This window comes from Passer montanus, unplaced genomic scaffold, assembly GCF_014805655.1.
Source record: "Passer montanus isolate IOZ18808 unplaced genomic scaffold, ASM1480565v1 scaffold14, whole genome shotgun sequence".
In the NCBI taxonomy this organism is placed as follows: domain Eukaryota; kingdom Metazoa; phylum Chordata; class Aves; order Passeriformes; family Passeridae; genus Passer; species Passer montanus.
Window position 1 is genome coordinate 2,890,280 of NW_024360941.1, and position 19,864 is coordinate 2,910,143.

Sequence of the window (19,864 nt, forward strand, 5' to 3'; positions counted from 1 at the left end):
AGAAAGGGATAACATTAATGCAAAACATCCCTAACATCCCTGTAAAACACTTCTGGGTCAAAGACTCAAAACTCAAGTAAACCAGGTTCCTTGTGTGACCATAATTCTGTATTCTGATAATATTCAGACTGGAAAATTATATGTCACATTTACACCAGGAATTTTGCTTACTGAGTAGGTGTTTGAGGGTGGGGACAAAATTAGAAGCCACCTGAACATTTTCCAAAACTGGTATCAGAAAGTCATACTAATTTACAAAAAACCCAAATTTTCATTAGAATTCACTTTCACTATGGAAACAATAACAGAAGATGTTATTTCAATCTGATGGCTTCACATCCACACAGTTTTGAACATTTTAAATGTTTGTACAAATAGCATCACATTAATTCCTTTCTTTTTTTCATTGTGTATTTACAGTAATGCAGAATTAATAAAGCAAGTGGAAGTCTTGGCAACAGAAGACTTTTGTTTTCAGAGCTGACTTTCAAAATGGTCAGGAGAAAATCACCATCCTAACTTTTCCCATTAAATTGTATACTGACAGGTTCAAATATGCAACCACACTGAAACATTTATTCTCCCAAAATTAGCATTATTACTTTATTTTGTGATTCATTACAATCTGAAAATCCAATAGTCAAAAAAATAAACTAGGCATAATGTTAAAGCATTTTACAAGCAAAATACTTTACTGTTTCCGTTTCAATTTGCATGGGGTGGGATGAGTGTGTGGGTTAAAGAATAAAACATACAGAAGAACAATACCATAGAGTTCATCAAACTGCACTGCAGAGTGTTACGTTCCTGTGAGTGAACAGCACTTAAGCAGCTGTTTCTGTCAATGGAAAACCATACACTTCACCATTGACAAGGCTGCCTTCCCATGACCATGATGCATCATGATGGCTGCAAGCCACTGGTTTATTTTCTTACACTGTAGGTCATTCTCCTTTAAAGAAATTAAAGAGTTAAACAAGCCAGAATGCATCCATCTATGCTCATTTCTTTCCTACCTGAACAAAGGACAGTATGGAGAGAGGGCGTTTTTAAGTCAGCTTTTGAAACTGGTTATAGTAACCTCTGTCTCTCATTTTTAGTCTCATGGAGCTAGCAAGCTTAGAGCTTCATCCACACATCTCTGTCTACTATTACTGTGGATCCAGGTAAGAAAACTGTATTTTTCACTTTGTAGAAACAAACTGCAAAGAGATCATGCTTCTTTCCCACTGTAGTCACATCTCTGTTCCTCCAACTGTATAAGTCTGGCTTTAAAGTCTCACAAAACTAAAAAATAGTTGATCTAGGTTGTAATAAAAAAAAAAAGAATATTAAATACCTTTGGTAAAAATAGATATATTTAACAAGTTTAGAAAAGCAAATAGTTATATCGTCAAAAGGAGAGTATAAAAATGTACACGATAAAAAATAACAAACACACAAAAAAATCATCAGCCATAGTAGTAAGAATAAAGGCACTGATCTTTTCAATGTTTGCTTCCTTAGCTCACATTATTGTCCAGTCTTCCTTCTAAAAGGCAGGAGCTTTACTAGAGCGTATGGAAAAATCCAGTCCTTCCTACCAGCATTAGACAAATTAAATTTAATTCGGAAAAAGACAGTCTGTTTTAACCCAAGTTTATACAACAGAGAACGCTTTGATTTAGAATACGTAGGAGTAGTTGAACACAGAAAGATTTCAGGTGTTCTCAACCAGAGGCCAGATATACTCGAGCTGTAGAAATGAGACAGCCAGCAGGATCAAGTCTCCATGATGTCAGCCTTCTAAATCTATTTTTTACTCCTAAATTATAAATCCATGTATTGCCAAGAAAATTGTGGGGGACAACAACAATACATATATTTTAAATCCCTTGATTGATGCCTTTCTCCCATCCTTTCACTGGGCCTCCAAACAGAGCTGTCACACAACATATAATCCCAGTTTGGCTTCTCCTCTTTTTAGAGCTCACTGTAAATCTTCAAGACGGAAGATCCCCAAAGCAAACAACTGAGATTACAGAACGAGATAATGCACAAGCCCCATAATAGAATCAGCCATTGATTGAATGTGCTTTGAAAGAAAACAGCACAATTATATCATGTTTATCCTTCAGTATTCCTTTTGCACACACAGTCACACTCCTCATGGTGTTCCAAAGGTACGTCTGTCAATGATTTATGCAATCCCCGGACACCAATCCTTGGCTTCAGCTGAAGAACCTGAAGGAGAAAAAGCCAAGCATCAAGAAAACAGCAAGTACTTCATCACACACCTAGACTGTGAGCTAGATTGCACTGGAAACCTACTGGATGACAGGAAGCATATTAAAACTGAATTTCTTCATTAATTCCACCCACTCATTACTATTTTTGCTTTTATCTCAAGCCATTTACAAAATTGATTAAATCATGTTGAACACGATTGAATCATGTTGCTTTACCAAAGAAGAGTCTTTCAATTTCAGATTTCCACTTAATTTTATTTAAGAGCAAACAGTAGAGTCAATCCAATTAGAAAATTCAATAATAAATAATTTTAGCTATAAATTTATAGCAGTGGAAATGAACAAATACCTGTTTATTCATAAAGTCGATATCTACCACTAGAGAAGGAAGAACGAAAGGTATGGTTGTGATGTGTCTGAGCTGCACCAGTAAATACCTTGGAAATTAATTCTTACACAGAAAAGTATATTAATAAGGAAGATTTTACCTTTTTCAATGCAATGCCTAATTAAAATGCTAAAAAATTATTTACTAAAAGTGCAATACATAAAAATTAAAATATTAATGTCAGTTCATTCATTTTATTAAAAACAAAAACCCTGATTGGCTTTCAGCATTTCCAAACATGCAGACGTAAAAACAGTGCATACCTCATGGTATTTTTTGGTGACTTTTGTTGGCACGCATTGGCACTCATTGCAGCTCTGCTGACAGCAGGCACAGTTTCCACCACAGCGCTTCACCAGCAGGCACAGCGGCCAGAAGATGGTGTCCGTTCTCTTCAGCTCCTCCCTCAGCGACACCGAGAAGTTGCGCGGGGTGCAGCTGTACAGCCGCGCCTCCTCCTTCAGGAGGTTCAGGTCCACCACTGCAAAGAGACAGAGGAAACCGCGCTTGCCTCATCTGCAATCCAAGCTCCTTTGTGGTTGATCGAATTCAGCAGTGCAGAACCCATGGGGAAGGTTCACTTTTGTGCAGGTTCAGCACAGAAGTGCAGTACTGCGGGTTCCATGAACACCATGAAACTCAAATGGAATCATCGCTGCACAGTGATATTCACAAATTATTGTAAAACTCTGGCAAAGTTGGTTACACCTAAAGCAAGATCTGGCTGCTATGTTTCAGTACATGTTTTATCAAATCAACCCTAATGGAAGTCACTTTTTTCACACCAATACTCTGACTTCCAGTGTTCCTATCCTACGGTTATTTTGGATTGGAGAAACACACACAGAGCAATTAAGAATCCTACAAAATTTCAAGGATATTTTAAATTCATTTGCAATAAAGCATTCAAACTTCTTGTTACAATTTCAATTATCGCTTCTTTGCTAAGGCATTGTAATTATAAGAATGAAACCATTCATATCTAAGCAGAAGTCACTTATATGGACTAAGAACTTCAAGAAGTTTTCATCATCAGGAAATTCTGCATAGAATAAATAACTGCACAATAGTGTATATCTATATAACTATTAGTTATTAGGTTCCATTTTCTCCTCTCTCTCCATAGCAGCATATATATGAATTTCTGTTGTTTCACTAGGTTTCATTTTCTCTTGATGTCTCTTAAATAAAAGCTCCTCCTTGTAAGCAAACTAACTTGAAGTGCTAGCTAAAGATATTAATATTTGGCACCAGTTTCCCTATAAACTGGTTCCACTGTATTATACTAAAGCTTCACTATGCAAATAGTTGAACAGCAAGTTCATGAAAATATCTGAAAGACGACAAGCTCCTTTATGTTCATCTTAGCTGCACAGTCAAGAGCTAACAAGCCTTGAAAGAAGAAGTTAAAATTGGGAAAGAAATGAATAAGACTGGGGGAAAAAAGTGAGAGGCAAAGTAAATTGAATTTATTTCAGAAAAGTCAGACTATAATGATCATGATCTAAGATGTTTTGTCTGAATTATTTTTTCTCCACATCTACCATTAAGGAACAGAAGTGATGTCTAATTCACAGGGATACTACTCTCTCTAGTAAAAAAAACAAAAAAGATAAAAAGAAAATGAAAATCCTGTGACAACATGGCTATTGAGATGAGTGAAACAGAGGCCGAATAAAATGCCAATGACCTTTAACCAACTGGTTTCAAGCTAAATCAAGAGAAAAATGCACTGGAGAAAAAGAACCCCAGTGCATTAATATAGCTTAAAAATTACTTTAATGTCATCTATTCATAAATAAAAATAAATACAATAAAGCTAAAATAAGTTTGTGATCTGAATCACCCTCTAGAGAAATATCTTTTTCCCTCTCTACTACGTAAAGAGCCTCAAGAGGTCATCAAGAAGAACTTCAGCCTATCAAGGCACGATAATTCCTCCTAATTCTATTTAAACATGTAAGACATAAAAAAAATTTGGAAGCGGAATTTCTTTAGCATAAATGCTCACTGGTACTCTCCAAAGAGCAGACCTTTGGGAAGGAATTTCAATCCTTGTTCCTTCAAACATTTCTTTTGCAGGCATACCCATATACTGGCATCCGTAAGTAAGGATTTATTGTTGTGAAAGGTCAGTTAAACACACTGAAGCCTTTTCTTTGCTTGCACTCACAGTGAATGCCAAGCTGGGGAGCTTCATTCCATCACTATCAGGTTAACATAGGCTCCTAAATAAACAAACTGAATTTTAAGAGGGAGGAGTGTGTAATAATTCCAATAAAGTTACTGATAGGACACGAGCCTGCCTCCCACACTGCAAGAGCATTCCTTGGAGAAAGTTGAGAAGAGAGCAGGGGAAAAGAGAGACAAAACTTCCAGGGGAGAGATTCACTGTGGGAAACCAGAAATTATTTAAGCCTTTCTGATCAGCTAATAGCTCTAGGCTGAGTCACTTAAAAGGTGGATGTGTCTACCTCCATTAATCAAGGACTGTGGACAGGAATGGAGTATTTCTTTCTTCTGTAATGTTTTCAAACATATAATAAGCGAGCTGCCTGAATGAGGATAAAATGCCTGAAGCACACTGTGAGAAGTGCTAGTTCTGCTAATACTTTCTCCTAGAAGATTGCTCCTGCAGAGACTGATATGCTTGGTGCAGTGAATTTGAAGGAGCTAATCTCATGTGCTGCTCAGCCCTTCACCATGGGATATTGAAAGTGAAAGTGGGCACTGGCACCTCTTCCAACAGGCCTACGGAGCAGCGGGAGAGAGATTCTTGTGTGGTGATGTCCTTCTCCATTGCCTCCTGCCTTCTGGCAGCAGCAGAAGAATGCATCAATTTCCATACCTACAGCTAGCTTAGTTGTAGAGAAAAGGGCAATGCACTAAAATAAACAGCATGTTACTCACTTTGTCACAAAAAAGAAATTAATTTGAACTCAACCCCTCAGACCTGCAGACATTAATTTTAAAAGGGTTCTGCTGGAGAACACACAGCCAGCTCTTAGCAGATATCTTTCAGTGTGCTGTACTGTTACAACAGGCTTCAGGAGAGATGAACAAATGTCATGTTTGATTTCCATGCTTTACTAAAATGTACTAAGGTGTACCCTGTACATTTGTATACCTTGTATATTGCTATAATACCTCACAATGAACCCTTGCCCTATCTTATGTAATTCAATTTCATTAAAAGGTCTGTGGCAAATTTATCTAGTGCTTATATAATCGCTTCTTTGAAGTGTGTGAATGAAGCTGTTATTTTTTCAAAGAGTAGCTGTCTGTTCAAAATTTATTTTAACACACTGTGGGCATGAAACTAGATGAGAGAATGTATATATTCCCTTAAAAGTGTTTACTTAACCACAATAAAAGGTTATGTGGATTTCCCAAGTGCACTGAGTTACAGTACCTGTTATAATGTGAACATTTAAACACTCCTTCAACTTGGCTTCCACTCATGTATCATGTTTGACACAACAGTCAAGGTTCTTTTGTCTAGCACTAGCTCAGGAGGAGTGAAAGGCTCTGCAGTAGCACATAAATGGGAAAGACTAAAATAAAAATAAGTGAAGGAGAAAAAATCTAGATGCAGGTAGGCCTACGGTAAAGTGTATTTCAAGAGTGTGCCGACACTGGCACACACAACTGAACTAATCCTAATGTTCACAGCAGCCTGAAATTAATTGTGTTATGCAATTGGCAATGCAATTTTCTGGCAGCTTCTGGATGTGTATTGAGTACCACAGGGAAACTTCTTTCCCAAAACATTTTTCCAGCTGGATACTGCTCTCAAAGTCAATGAAACAAATTAAATTCCAGTTGGAGCTCTTGTGTGTGAGCACAGATAGCAGCAGAATGGTTTTCATTCCCAAGCACTTTGGAGATGTTCCTGGGGATGTAAGTTTCTTACTGGCTTCTACAACAGGAGCTGTTACAAAATCTCAAGCAAGAAGTGGGGTATAAATAAAAAAATAAAGTGACATAACTTGTACAAAACCCACAACTGCTAAGGACTACACTTTGACTGGGACTATTTTTTTCCTCATTAAAGAGATTTCAGAATATGATCTAAAGATTATACATAGATTTCAGTGGGAAGTGATGGGATAATTTTTTTTGCATAGCAAAATATATTTATTTTTAAGCATGTTTAATAGTATAAAAAAATTTAGAACTATATTTTGACATCAAAGCCTCTGAACTTGGTTTTTCTTTTTTTCTTGACTAGAAGTTTTTGGAAGCATTTTATCCAGAGAAAACATCAGAGACAAAAGTTCTCTGGAATTTAGGTTGTCTAAATATAGTTTTTTCATGCAAATTATTATGTTGAAGTAGAGGATATTTCTCTACATAAGTAAGATACACTTTTAATACCTTCTTTATGAAAACAGGACAGTAATTTAGCTTTTACAAAGAAACACTGTAAAAATGAAACTGATCTAATCATGAATGAAAGAGATTGAATAAAGAAAAAAAATTTAGGATATGCCCTTCCCATAAACATCCCTTATAAGGGTTTTGAAATACAGCCAACATGCTTCTTGAGAGAATATCATGGGAAAAAATTAAAAAGAAGAAAAATGTTTTGCTTTTCCTATCTATTGAATAGTCCTATGCCATTTCAACTGGGCATATTTTCCACCACAGGCTATTATATTACAGACTCAGTAATGCAGTCTGAGGGTGGTCTCTAAGACAAATGTGGCAATACCATGATATGTTTATTCAGTGAAAAAAAATCTATTTCAGCATCTAATTAGAAGCCTTTAAAAGATTTACTCTGATAGTTTCTTTCTAAGATGTGTCTTGCAGGGAGTTTCTTTTGTCATTATAGATGTTATCCAACACCTGCATTTTGTTTTTCTCCCAATTACTGTGTACTTATGGCATGCATTTGGCAAATACTAAATGTCTTTAATTAAGGAAGTGTTAAATGACTATCTGAGAGCTTTAAAAAATGTTTCCTCCTCTTTGGCTCATAATTTAGCTGCTCCATGCACAGCTATAGCAATATGGGTAGGGTACAAAGGCTGATTTCTGGGCTCTGATCTAAGAATTAACTGTCAAACCCTTAAATTTGAGCTATGCAAGGTTCTACTTCCTCCCTTTTCTTGCTGATCAGATGATAACCTTCTAGTTTATATCCACCAACAGGGAAGTCTGTTCAGTTATGCTCATATGTTTTCATTTTCATGCTGTATGGTGGACAAGGAAGGTGGTATTGCCTTCATGCTATCCATGTTTATCCATAAATATGAAATAGTGGGTAGCATCTGGATGGGATGTGGCAGGAAATTCAGGAGTGTCAGATGTAGAAGGAAGAAAATGAGTTGCTGATCAATAGATCTAAAGATTTGAAAACACAGTATACTTCTGATGAAGCTGACAACTGCATGATCAACCGAGACATGATGGACACATGAACATTTCTTAAGGTGTTATCAAAGATAAACATTTAGGTATTGCTCTCAATTCATTTCATGTCGAGACTGGACAAATTTTAGGGAAATAAAAAAAAAAAAAACCACAAATTTCAAATATGTTACCCTATCAAGATGCCCTGCTACTTTAGGGAAATAAAGATCTCCCAGGTTCCCTACAGGAAACTGCTGTATTTGCTATTTATTTATTTATTTTTTAAAATTACCCATTGTTGCTCTATCCTGCTAAATTCCTTTAAGTTTTGAGTTTAGCTATTGTCTTTTTTCAAATAATACAGTGGTGAGGACAGTGAACAATGGAACCTGCTCTCTTTCAAACGTACTCCTCTCTTTGAACCAAAACTCAAGGTGAAGAACGCTCTTAATTCTTTTTCAAGAAATCATAACCGTAGCAAGCTGCAAGGCCAGACAGAAGAGCAAATTACCTCTTGACTTCCTTCCATGGATGTATGCTTTCCCAAGAAGTTGCCACGTTGGCCTGTACAAATCTTCCAAATCCAGCTGCCACCGATCTGGTTCGAGATAGCGGATAAGGTCTTCCACGGTGCTAAACCCAGCGACGGCGTTGTTTAAGACATCCAAGGGCAAGGCTGAGGGGGGTAGCAGTGATGGGCTGGGTGCTTCTGTGTGGTGCTGCAATCAAACCCAAGAGAAGAGCACCAGTCAGAGGGTTAATGGATCTGCTCTGACAAAGCGCAGTACTTTACCGAGTTACATGGCTGGGAAAGTTTATAAGTGGATAGCTTGTTTCCAAAGTACAGTTTATCTAATAAGACAAATGTCAAGAGTCAAAAAGTATATAATTATTCTTTAGCAATAACTGTAAACAAACTTCCACTTCAGAGTTTGCCTACTTCTTATATTTCCAGCCTTGCAGCTAGCATGCCACTACACCTGTCCTTTGAAGATGGTCACTGAGTGATGGATGGGACTTTAGAAACAGAACAAAGGGTGGTTTAAAAATACGGCCCCATTTACAGGCATTTCCCAAACCCCTCTAAAAATTGGAAACTTTTCACATTCTGCCTCTCCTCATAAACTTAGCCACAATCTTTGTCTTCTCGTCCTTCAATGCAAAAGATTAACATACCCCAGTAAAAAGACAGCAAATATTCTTGCTCTCATCTATTAAAAAAAAAAAAAAAGGCACCAGTTGTGTTTCATACAATGCTAAGAATTATGTTTCTGGTTAAATAATAATGACCAGTGTAATAAAAACATCTGGCAAAACTAAAATTATTTCTCCCTTACAAAGCGAAAAAAATGTTCCAAATGAAATCAAAACTATTTAAACATTGAAATTGAGTTCTGACAAAGTACTTTACCACAGCACAAATCTCACTGACAAGCTCAGTGGACGGGAGTACTTAGTCACAGACAATTCAAGCAAAGTGAGGCATCTGTTTTTGTTCACTCTACAATCTGTTTGAAAATTATGCATTGATTTGTATTTTCAAAAGAGTAAAAAAATGGCAGGAAGGTAAGCCTAAGTAGGAAGCTGCTTCTGAAGCACATGCAGTTTAGGCTTCAGGCTTTTCTCTATGCAGACATTATTACTACATACATTATGCCCACAGTAATGCAGCAGAGCAATTCATCTGGCTCATGTAAGAAGGATGAAGAAAAATTTGAACACGCTGCCAATTTAGGGGATGGAGAGGACAAGACTATGTGTTTATATAGATATCTATATTTAAAAACCCTCATACCACTTAGTGTCAAAATGGCACTGTCAGTACTGTAATGTGAAGTGTGTATATACTATAGTTTTTTCCATCTATAATGTCAGATCAATGGTATGGTAGTCATTTACCTTTTCAAAATGATCAGGGAAATTGATGAGAAATGTAACAGTTATGCTGGAAAAGAAGATTTAGTGCAACATGCAGCAGAAGTTTTCTAAAATATATACTCCTGTGGTAGCTGCATCCCATACCAATAATAATATTTTATTTTCTGTCCTCTAGATTCTATTAAATATACAGTTTTGGTTTCAGCTAAATGTGTAGTTGAAAGAGCAGCAAATGGGAGTAACCGTGCCCTTCCTATTTTTTGCTTGAAGGCTTTCTCTACAACTTCAAGAAATGCAGCCACTAGAAGGATTTGTGCTGCTTTGTAACTGGAAGTCTTGCAAAAATAATACAAAACATAGATTAAGTATTCTGCTACTGTTAATTTTACAATATTTTCATCTTGCTAATCGATTCCAATAGAATTGGTGAAACAGTTGTTTCCCATCCTGGATGAATGTGGTTTTCAAAATACTAAAATATTTATTCTTTTTGCTCCATTAAAAATAGTAATATGTTGATCCATCTATTCTGTTATGATAATAAAGCAACAGATTCTGGTGTATAATTTAAATAGTTGCTCTCAGCAAAATATGCTACTTAGCAAACTTCAGAACAGTGCTGTGGCACCATAATTCAGATGGTCAAAAAAGTAAACATTCCAAAATTTTTCTTCCTGTTTTTCTCCACAATGCTGAAACAGCCACATTTCCTGTTTGAAGGTGCAGGGTTTTACTAATGTGAAAAACAAAATAAATGGTAGGACTAATAACTCAAGTAAAAAAAAAATCTTCTATTTTGTTTTCAGCTGAAGAATTTACTTCAGTGACTTACTTCTGCTAGGACTTCTGTTGCCAGAGAAACAGGTGAATTCTAGAAGAATATGTATTGATCTAGAATCTATTTCCATATTTACAACTTACAACATCCACACTAAATAATACATATGTATCATGTAATCCATCAGTTTATGGTATTCTGGATTCAATACGCATTTCCCCGAGTTAAAATGTTGAGAGGATATGGTGAATCATTGCACTTAATAACACAATTAAAATTGCCATCACTTTCTCGTCATTCTCACAGCAGCCCAAAACAGAAAGAAAAGGTATTTGAAACAGCAAAATCATACAGCTTTGAATGTCTTAGAATAAAGTCAGTAGGACCTCAGGATTAAGAATGTTTTTTTCCAATATTTTTTAATGTTAGTTAATTTATATGACAGTTAAAATGTACCAAACATTAAAGATGATTGATATCATAGAGCTATAAATGCTGTATATTGAATTTGTGACATAATAACCTTTATGAAATCTCAATTCAATAAACTGTTCAAGGTAAATGGTACTTCTAATTATACTTTACATTGTTTTTACTTGCTAGAGGATACTAATTATTTCATAATTTAAATCTTTTGGACAGAACATCCAGGGCAGCCTAAGCAGCAATCCTTCCAGTGAGTAAAACTATATATTGGAATTTTATACAATTTATAATTTCACTTGACTTTCTCAAAGTTTGTCATCTATAGGCAGAGTTTACACATGCAAAAAAGTTTTACTTGCAGAGCAGAAAGCAGAAATGATGATGCAAGAAATTAAAACTCGACTTCATTGATGGTACATACCTTTTAGAGCAAGCAAATGTGGAACTTCAGCATAACTCTGAAAAGTAACATGATAGCTGCAACTCAGAAATGCTGAAATGCTTCCTACCTGAAGCTTTCAGTCACTTTATAGTAAGTCTGTCACTCCTGTTGCAATTTAATCTATATTTCTCTAGGCAGTCCTACCTGGATGCCTCACTCCACCTGCATGGCTGACACTCACTGGTGTTCTCAAGGCTCTGTGCTGTGCCATGACAACAGCAGCCAGTGGGTGTCACAGAGAGCACTGCCATTTCACAGCAGAATGGGGCTGGGAAAGCCTCCCAGCAGGACCACTGATAATCTCTAGCTGTTTTGCTGCTCAACATTGATGGAGATAATGATCTGATAATGAAGCAGCCATCTGTCAAGTGGACATTTATTCTATAGATGACATCACCTAATTTACTCCACAAAAATTTCTCATGTCTCCCCTAACAGGTCATCTAAAAAACAATCAACCTTTGATTTAACATAAATTTATTTATCTGACAGGGGAGATACAACCCAAGACCACAGACACTTCTGCTGAGCAAATATAGCTGCTATCCAAAATATCTTTCCTGATGGAAACCATTTTCTGAGAAGTGATGATCTCCATACTCTGCTATAGTAAATACTAATTGACAGTAAACGCTTATTCTGTCATAGCAACACATTCTAAACTCATGCCAATGTTTTAGGTTTGAGATCACCTTTCTTATTTTTTTTCCCTGAGCATGAATAATTTCTGTCAAGATAGATTTGACAAATGCATCAAGTTCTCTGTATGATTCCTCTAGTAAAAAACATACTGTGGTTTGTTTCTGTTTTTCTGACCAGGAAATAATTTCAAATTACTTTAATGAGCATAAATATGATTATTAAAGATAGAGGCAAACAGTTACATATTTATGGTTAGTTAAAATGATTCAGGATGAAAACCAGAGCAGAAAACATTGAACTTCTGCTGGCCTGTACAACAGCCAAGAATGACAATTGGTGCTGGATCAAATAGAATTTTCTTCAGGTTTGTTTATATTGCATTTCTGTACATGCACTTAGCTCTATCAAAACAAATACTACACAGAAATCCCCTAAGATGTTTACAAACAAGACAGGCCAATAGACTCATGTAGGCAACAGTTAAAGATACAGGCTTGGAAAAAAGGATGGAAATATGTCACAAGACCATCCAGCCCAAAACATCAAATGTAACAGTGCCCCAGAAAGAAAAATTAGGAACTGAAATGCATCTAATGGTGCTTACAATGTTAGATGTGCCCTATTAAAGGAACTAAAATACTCCATCTAACCTCCTTCTCAAAGGGTTAAAGGAGTAGGACACTATTGTAAGTAGAGTAAGAAATCAACCCTCACTGAAGAAGCAGATCTGAACAAAAACTTCAACAAACAAATTTAAAATTATCTGGTTGAAGTTAAAGCCTAAAGTGTTATTTAGTATGCAGCCTAACTTGAAGACTTATGGTTAATTTCTTGTTCTGACACATATTTCATGTGTTATCCTGAGCACAGTATTTAGGTCAAACCTTCATAATGTAAAGCATCTGGAGGTAGTATCTCCTTGCTATGCTAGCACGACTGTATGTGTGGCTGAATAACAAATAAGAAGCAAACTTCTGAAAAAGAAGAATAGACCTGCAACAGCAAAGCCATCACAACTGAAAGCACAGCAGCTGCTAACACACACAGTTTTAGATTCACTCTGGCACCAGGAATTTCACAGCATACAGGTTTGTAACACAGCCTTACCAAATCTGTAAAATGAGCATAAAGGCAATTCTTTGATCTCACAGATTTTGTGAGAGAATGAATACAACCAATTTTTGTTAGATACTCATTACTGGTTTACCTAAAGAATACAGAAGTGTGTTAGACAGATTCCAGGTATAAATTTGGATATGAGACTGGATATTATAACCTTTCCTGTTTGCCACTATCCATTTGTTCTTTCCTTGCACAGTAGCTGCTCCAAGGATAAACAATTCAGAAAATAACAGCACTGACTTACAATCTACACAACATCAGCTCTTAATAGCTCTATTATGACCTAAGAAAAGCCTTGATTTTGCTCCTGTTTCTCAGGATAAGTGTACTAACACCCTAAAGGTACTAACAGTACCCTCTTCCAGTTAAAGGAGGCAAAAAATAGTAATGTCAGGCTGCTGCCGCCAGGATTAAGGAATTTCATGTTTAATAACGCAAGCACTAAGTTAAGACTGGAAAAACAAAAACAAGTGAGTCAAATACTTGGCATGACAGAACACTTACAAGTACTGAATACTATGTCTAAAATAATTACCTCCCCACAAAAGAAATCCCCACTTTTTTTTTCTTTCTTGTCTTGAAGAAAATACTGTCAAGTAGTTTTTGAGTTATGACCCATTCATCAGTTGGCACAGTTCAGAGAAACTAATAAACATCAGTGTAGTTTAATCAAACTAGAAGGGACTCTATAAAAGCCTCAAAGGAACCTAGTCTCCCCTGAAACCCAACTAGGATCAGTAATTTGAAAGAAATAACATATTTCTCTTAATGAAATATCCTTAGAGTTTGTTGCCTTTTTTTTTTTTAATTATTATACAGGAACACTCCAAGTCCTCTTAGATTTAAAGATATGCTTTTGATACTTATAGTACATGCATATTCTTGTAACATGCACTAAAGAGCCTGTTTTTTTCCTTCATAATCACAGGTAACCCTCCTACTAGCATCATTAGAATCTCTGAGAGAAAGCAGATCTCCAACTCTTTTGAGTTTGCCCTGAGGACACAAATTTCTCTGCATAACAATAACTCTTTGTTTTCTCCCAGAAGTATATTCAGTAATAGGTGTGAAGAGCCTCTAGAAATCCTGACCTGCCTGAAAAAGCACACACTTTTACTTGCTTGCATCTATGCAGTAGAAAAGAGAAAGCATTTGTGAAAGTCTCTCATTTATAAAGATATCATCTCTGTGCAACATTAACGCGCACTGCTAGGTGTTAGTCCTGCTCGAGTTGCAAGGCAGAAGGAAGTAAGCAAGGATGTTTACTACACATGGCAGACATGGAAGTCAGGAAGGCTGCCTCAGCTCTCATCCACTGCAGCACTTTTTACTGCTTTGGATGAAGTTACTGTCAGGGCAGCAAGGATGGCTGCATGAGAGGCACACCACCCCGGGGCTGCTGAGCAGGTAGGTCTGGTGAAATAAGCTCCAGTGCACTGAGTTAAACAGCCCTCTCTTTCAGCAGGCCTCCTTTCAGGGATGCAACCTCTGCCAGTCAAATGACACACAGGTAGAGGGGCAGCCCTCCTCAATTTAATGCTTCTGCAAATAAGAACCAGACTGCAGGATGACAGCACCCCTCTTTCCTGGGTCCCCAGATCTCTGCCTTTCACAGGCTCCCTAAATTTTCTGTTCCTATAGAGTGCTAGAACTTCTTATCAAAAGCTTGTTCGGGCTGTCTTCATGTGCAGGGTTTTCCTTTTATCTCACTGAGGACCTCATCTGCTGAGTATCCAGAGATGGCTTTCCAAACTCTACATCCATATTTTTGTTATTGCAGCTTGAGGATTGCTTTCTGAATAATGCGGAATCTCTACTCTCCAAAACCACCAACAGGTGAAAGATCACAGAGATCACAAAGGAAAATGAACACATTTATGCCTTTCTGGTTTTCTCTGTCACAGGTGGGAATAAAATAATAAAGATGTGCAAAAGTAGCATTGGATAACAGTCTTACAGCTTAACTAACAGCATAACATTTCCTCAGGCTAAATTCTGAGATAAAATGTTTTGAAAATGCTTAAACATTCCCCTAAACAGAGTTTCTGTGCAGTTCACAGAGAAGGCCTGGAATTCTAATTGAGCTGGAAACAACTGCAAGATGCTCCCAAGGAAGCTAGCAGCATGGAAATAGCACAGGATGTCACTAATCATCAGTGTTCCTCTGGCAAATTGCAGCTTTTTGCCTGAAGTCTATGCACACTGACACCTTTTGAAATAGACAGTACAGGTGTGAGAGACACTCTGTGAAGGCAGAGTTGACACATTTAGAGCTAGCTCATTAACTCTCAGAGGATGCCATCAATTGCAATAATCTCTGGAACCTATTCTAAAAAAACATTTAGGGATTGGTTAGTTATCATAAATATCTATAATAATGTACGTGTGCATAAATAGTTGTGTTTATATATGCATAAAATATAGTTTGATTTTTTCTGTGATCACATGTATCAGTAATCAATCACACTAATTCATTTTAAAGGCAAAAAGCAGAAAACCAATGCTCAGCACTGTATTGTATGGGAGATCTTATTGTCAATACACTTCATCATGATAGTTTTAGAGGTTTCTATTCCTAGGAGATATATACACAGACACAACTATATTTCTTGGATGTAGTTGCATGTCATTGATTTTTTTCAGTGCATCTGGTAAGTCTCATTGAAGCAGCACGTGGTATTTCATGAGCATTTCAAAAGCACTACAAAATTACCTACCTCTCCTTTACTGGAAGTATTTGTTTTTTTACAAAATGACCCAGTGATTCTTGTATTCTTTTGGGTAAGAACTTTGATTCACTGATTTATTATTTCATCTAATTAAGGAGTGAAGAATTGTATAAACAACTCTGCTTGAAAGCTGGGCTGCCAGCATCTTTGGCAACTGCATAAATCTCAAGCCATGAAACATATAACCCCTGCAAGCCCCAGAATCCAGAAAGCTGGCAGATTCAGCCAGATGCTTGCAATGGAAGTCAAATTCTGATGCCTTTTTTTCTATATTCCTAATTATTTTTTAATTGTATTTGCTTGCATTAGGAATTTGTGGACATGATAGTGAGTAGGATCCTAGACAGAAGACTCAAAGAAATGTGACATGGCATGACTTGGACACATTTTGACTCAGTAGGCAAAGACCCAGCCTTACTATTCTGAAAGCAGGACCTGGAGAAGTTGAGATTCACTGAGTTGAACAGGAAGCATTTAAAAGCAAACAGCCTGTGATAATCATACAGAACAAGTTATGGCATAGATTATCTCCAAGACAAGAAACTTCAAAGTCAAATCAGCATGTCAGTTTGAATCTAGAGTTTCTTCCTGAAATAATTTGTCTTTTTTTATCATTTTCAATTTACTGTAGATAGACAAACTAATTTAAGGTTTGTTATCCCAGAGTCAGGGTTCCTATTAAGCATACTTGTGGCAGAGTAACACTTAAAACATAACTACTTCCAAAATCCTAATTTTTAGTGAGCACTCTCTGCTTTTTTATACATTTCTCTCTTTTAAATGAGACTTTAAAACAAAATTTAGAGTGAGCTTTCCCTATACCATATAACTCTCTATATATGCTATAAGAAAAAGTCTACCTTTTTTATTCTAGTAACAACTGCTAAATATTTTGATTTCTTAACGTCAGAGCAATTTTCATTATAACACTTTCAAACCAAATTTATGAAATGCATTCAAAACTATCTGGCTGTTCCTGTGTCATGACATGGAAGGACTACTACTGCAACTTTAAAAAGCTATAACCCACTGGATAATGTTACATGTTGTACAATTTAAATGCACAAAAAATATTTTGTCTAATTCAGACCATGCGCAATACTAACATCTATATATACATTTTAAAGGGTATGAAGCATGTTTATGTCTTTATACAGATAAGGTACCTGCTGAAAATGATTGAAAGTAGACTGCATACAGGCAAAATGAAGTACCAAAATAATTTACTGAAGTATAGTTTCTCTCATTACAATCTCGTAAAATCCTTCTTTGGAGAAAGATCTTGTCATGTGCTTGCTTCAACGTGCTAAAACAGGCAAATCCCTCAATATCTGAGAAATTATAACCTTCATGTCTTATAGCATTTTCTTTTTTATATTCACAGGACTGTCCTAAACAAATTAGCAGCTGCAGTGAATTCTTACAATGTGTGGAACGTGTGAGGGAACATGCAGGACAGGTGGTCAACTATTCACATCTCATGGGACTGCTGCTGATTGCTGCAGGTTAAGTTTTAGAAACACAAAATATTTTCCTAAGTAGTAACTCTGTCCTCCCTGTCTTGGTGCCTTCCTTTCAACTCTCCCTTATTAATTACCCAATTATTTAAGGACATTTAAAGTTTATTCCCTGCTTAATATAGCTCATTGTTAAGAGGGCACTGCAGTCTTGTACCCATTTACAGGGTAGAACTCTATATTGATTACTTGCTGACTTAAAAAAAAAAAAGGATATTTTCTCCTCATACTGCTCTCACTGAGAAGTTAAAGTAGAACTCTACAGAGACCCTTCAAAAACTATGTCAATATTTCATTGCTTGATGACTTTCTGAATATACACACAATTACCTTTTTATGTTTCCACCCTAAGCTCTTAAGGTGGCTTCGTTTTTGTTTTGTGCTTGAACTGACCTTGTGACTAAAGCAGTAGAGTATTTAGTGACTGTTTTAAATAGTAGTGACATCACTTTGCACTAAAATATTCCTTCATAGACATTCAAATGCATGAGTTGACAGCTAAATAAGAAGTGGTTTTTTCCAAATGCTGCTATAAATAAACCCTTTACCTTCATTTTGTGAATATAAAGTTAAATGTAAATTTCTAGGTTGTCTTATTTTGAAGAATGTAGTATTATGCATGCAATTCCCTTCTAGAAGGGAAATCTTATCAAGATTTATATATCAAATACTAGGAACAAGAAAGAGAATATCTCTTCTCAATATTCATAATGATATCCTAATATCTTTTTTTACAGTTAATATTTATTGTACAGAGAGCCTGGCTTCAAGATTTAGCTGAACTTTAGCAGAACAGGATTCCACCACAGCTTAGCTTCTTTCCCTGACACTTTGATACTATATAAGTCCTGAAGGCTGAATTGTGTGTGGAACACCTGAAGATGTGGAGCACCTTTTACTTCAGTCAGGAGAACATGACAACCTGAATTTTGCTTACAATATGGAATTATCATCAAAAAGGAGGAATAACATTGTAGCTGAACTGAGAGCAAATTAAGTGCCCAAATAAATGCAAAAAGAGACTCCTGCAATCAGATGGCAGTGGGCATGTAGTCTTATAAATGTTTGCTCAGATCTTATTGTAAATGTGGTTACTGTGACTATCAATCACTATCATTTATAGACACACCTATAATTCAAGCAGGAAAAAGTTGCATCTGCTATCTTTATGATTTACAGAAGCCTTTTTTTTATTTTTTGCACGCAAAGCTCTAGCTCTTAGTTGACTAACAGTAGCTGACAAGTAATAAACAGCCAACATATGTGAAGCTGTTCTGAATAGAAAAAAGTTTTTGTACATTCTTCTATGACAGGGGATATGAACAGCCATAGTTAGAGGACACCATTTCTACAGACCTTTTTTAAAATTACTCATTTTACTTAAAACACATATAACAGCTTAATCAAATTAAACAACAGTAAGTGTTTGGAGTCAGTGAATGAACTGCTCTTTAACTTCTCTCTAGGAACGTCTCCACTTGAAATGGGTAGGTGTTCTTAAGAAAATGTTTGCTTATCCCAGTATGCTCACAGGGGGTACAACAAACATTAAACACTAGGAATGAGCATTTGTTACACCTGGAAAGTGTATTTGTGAAGGACAATGAAAATTACCTCTACAGTGAACACTACTTTAATTTGATCCTTCACTATACATGTTAAATTGCATTCCACAACAGCTTTCTGTTCATTTCATATCACAATAAAATGAACACACCCAACATTCCTGTACAGCAGACCTTGCAAATCGGAGCTTGTCCTGCCTTGAAGGTAAAAAGTCCTTGAACAAAGCATTACTTTGCAGGGAAAGAACTTCATCTATGTCCTAATATATCCATTCTTAATGTCATCAAACATTTCATGTTACCTCATTATACTTTGATATACATTACACAAGTAGAATAATGTGATTACACAACAATACACATCAAGATTATTTGGGAAAGTATGCTTAATAGGAGAAATTTAAGAAAAAAGTATTTTGAAATCCCTTGCATTTATGAGTAAAATATTAAAAGCATAAATACAAAATCATAAGTAGTGTCTGAAGCAGAATAAACAGTGTTACAGAGACCTAAACCTGAATAAGAGACAATAGCATCCTGTTTCAAAAAATCAAATCTCATTCAGATATTTTCAGAATAACATCATAAAAACAGATATTGAGCTGCTAGAGAGGCCTCAGCTGAAATACAGTGTTCAGATTTATCTCCAGCAGTTGTGAGATACAGGCTATTCACATGAAACAGGATATTCACATGAAAGAGCAAGATGAAAACAAAAGAATGAACCATGATAAAAGATTAAGTGATACAACTTTCTTTCATCCCAACAAGACCAGGCTGACAGGAGATAA

The 19,864-nt window shown here is 36.2% G+C and overlaps 1 protein-coding gene across 1 annotated transcript in view; it reads right to left on the minus strand.

Moving 5' to 3' along the window:
• Positions 1-578: 578 nt before the first annotated feature.
• Positions 579-19,864, minus strand: part of PDGFC (platelet derived growth factor C) — a 120,598-nt gene continuing 101,312 nt past the window's right edge. Inside the window, exons 4-6 of the mRNA XM_039700290.1 lie at positions 8,486-8,693; positions 2,880-3,097; positions 579-2,223 (exon numbers count right to left, since the gene is read on the minus strand). Of these exons, the coding sequence (XP_039556224.1) occupies positions 2,107-2,223; positions 2,880-3,097; positions 8,486-8,693 (543 nt within the window). The 3' untranslated portion in view covers positions 579-2,106. The remainder of the gene's footprint in view (positions 2,224-2,879; positions 3,098-8,485; positions 8,694-19,864) is intronic.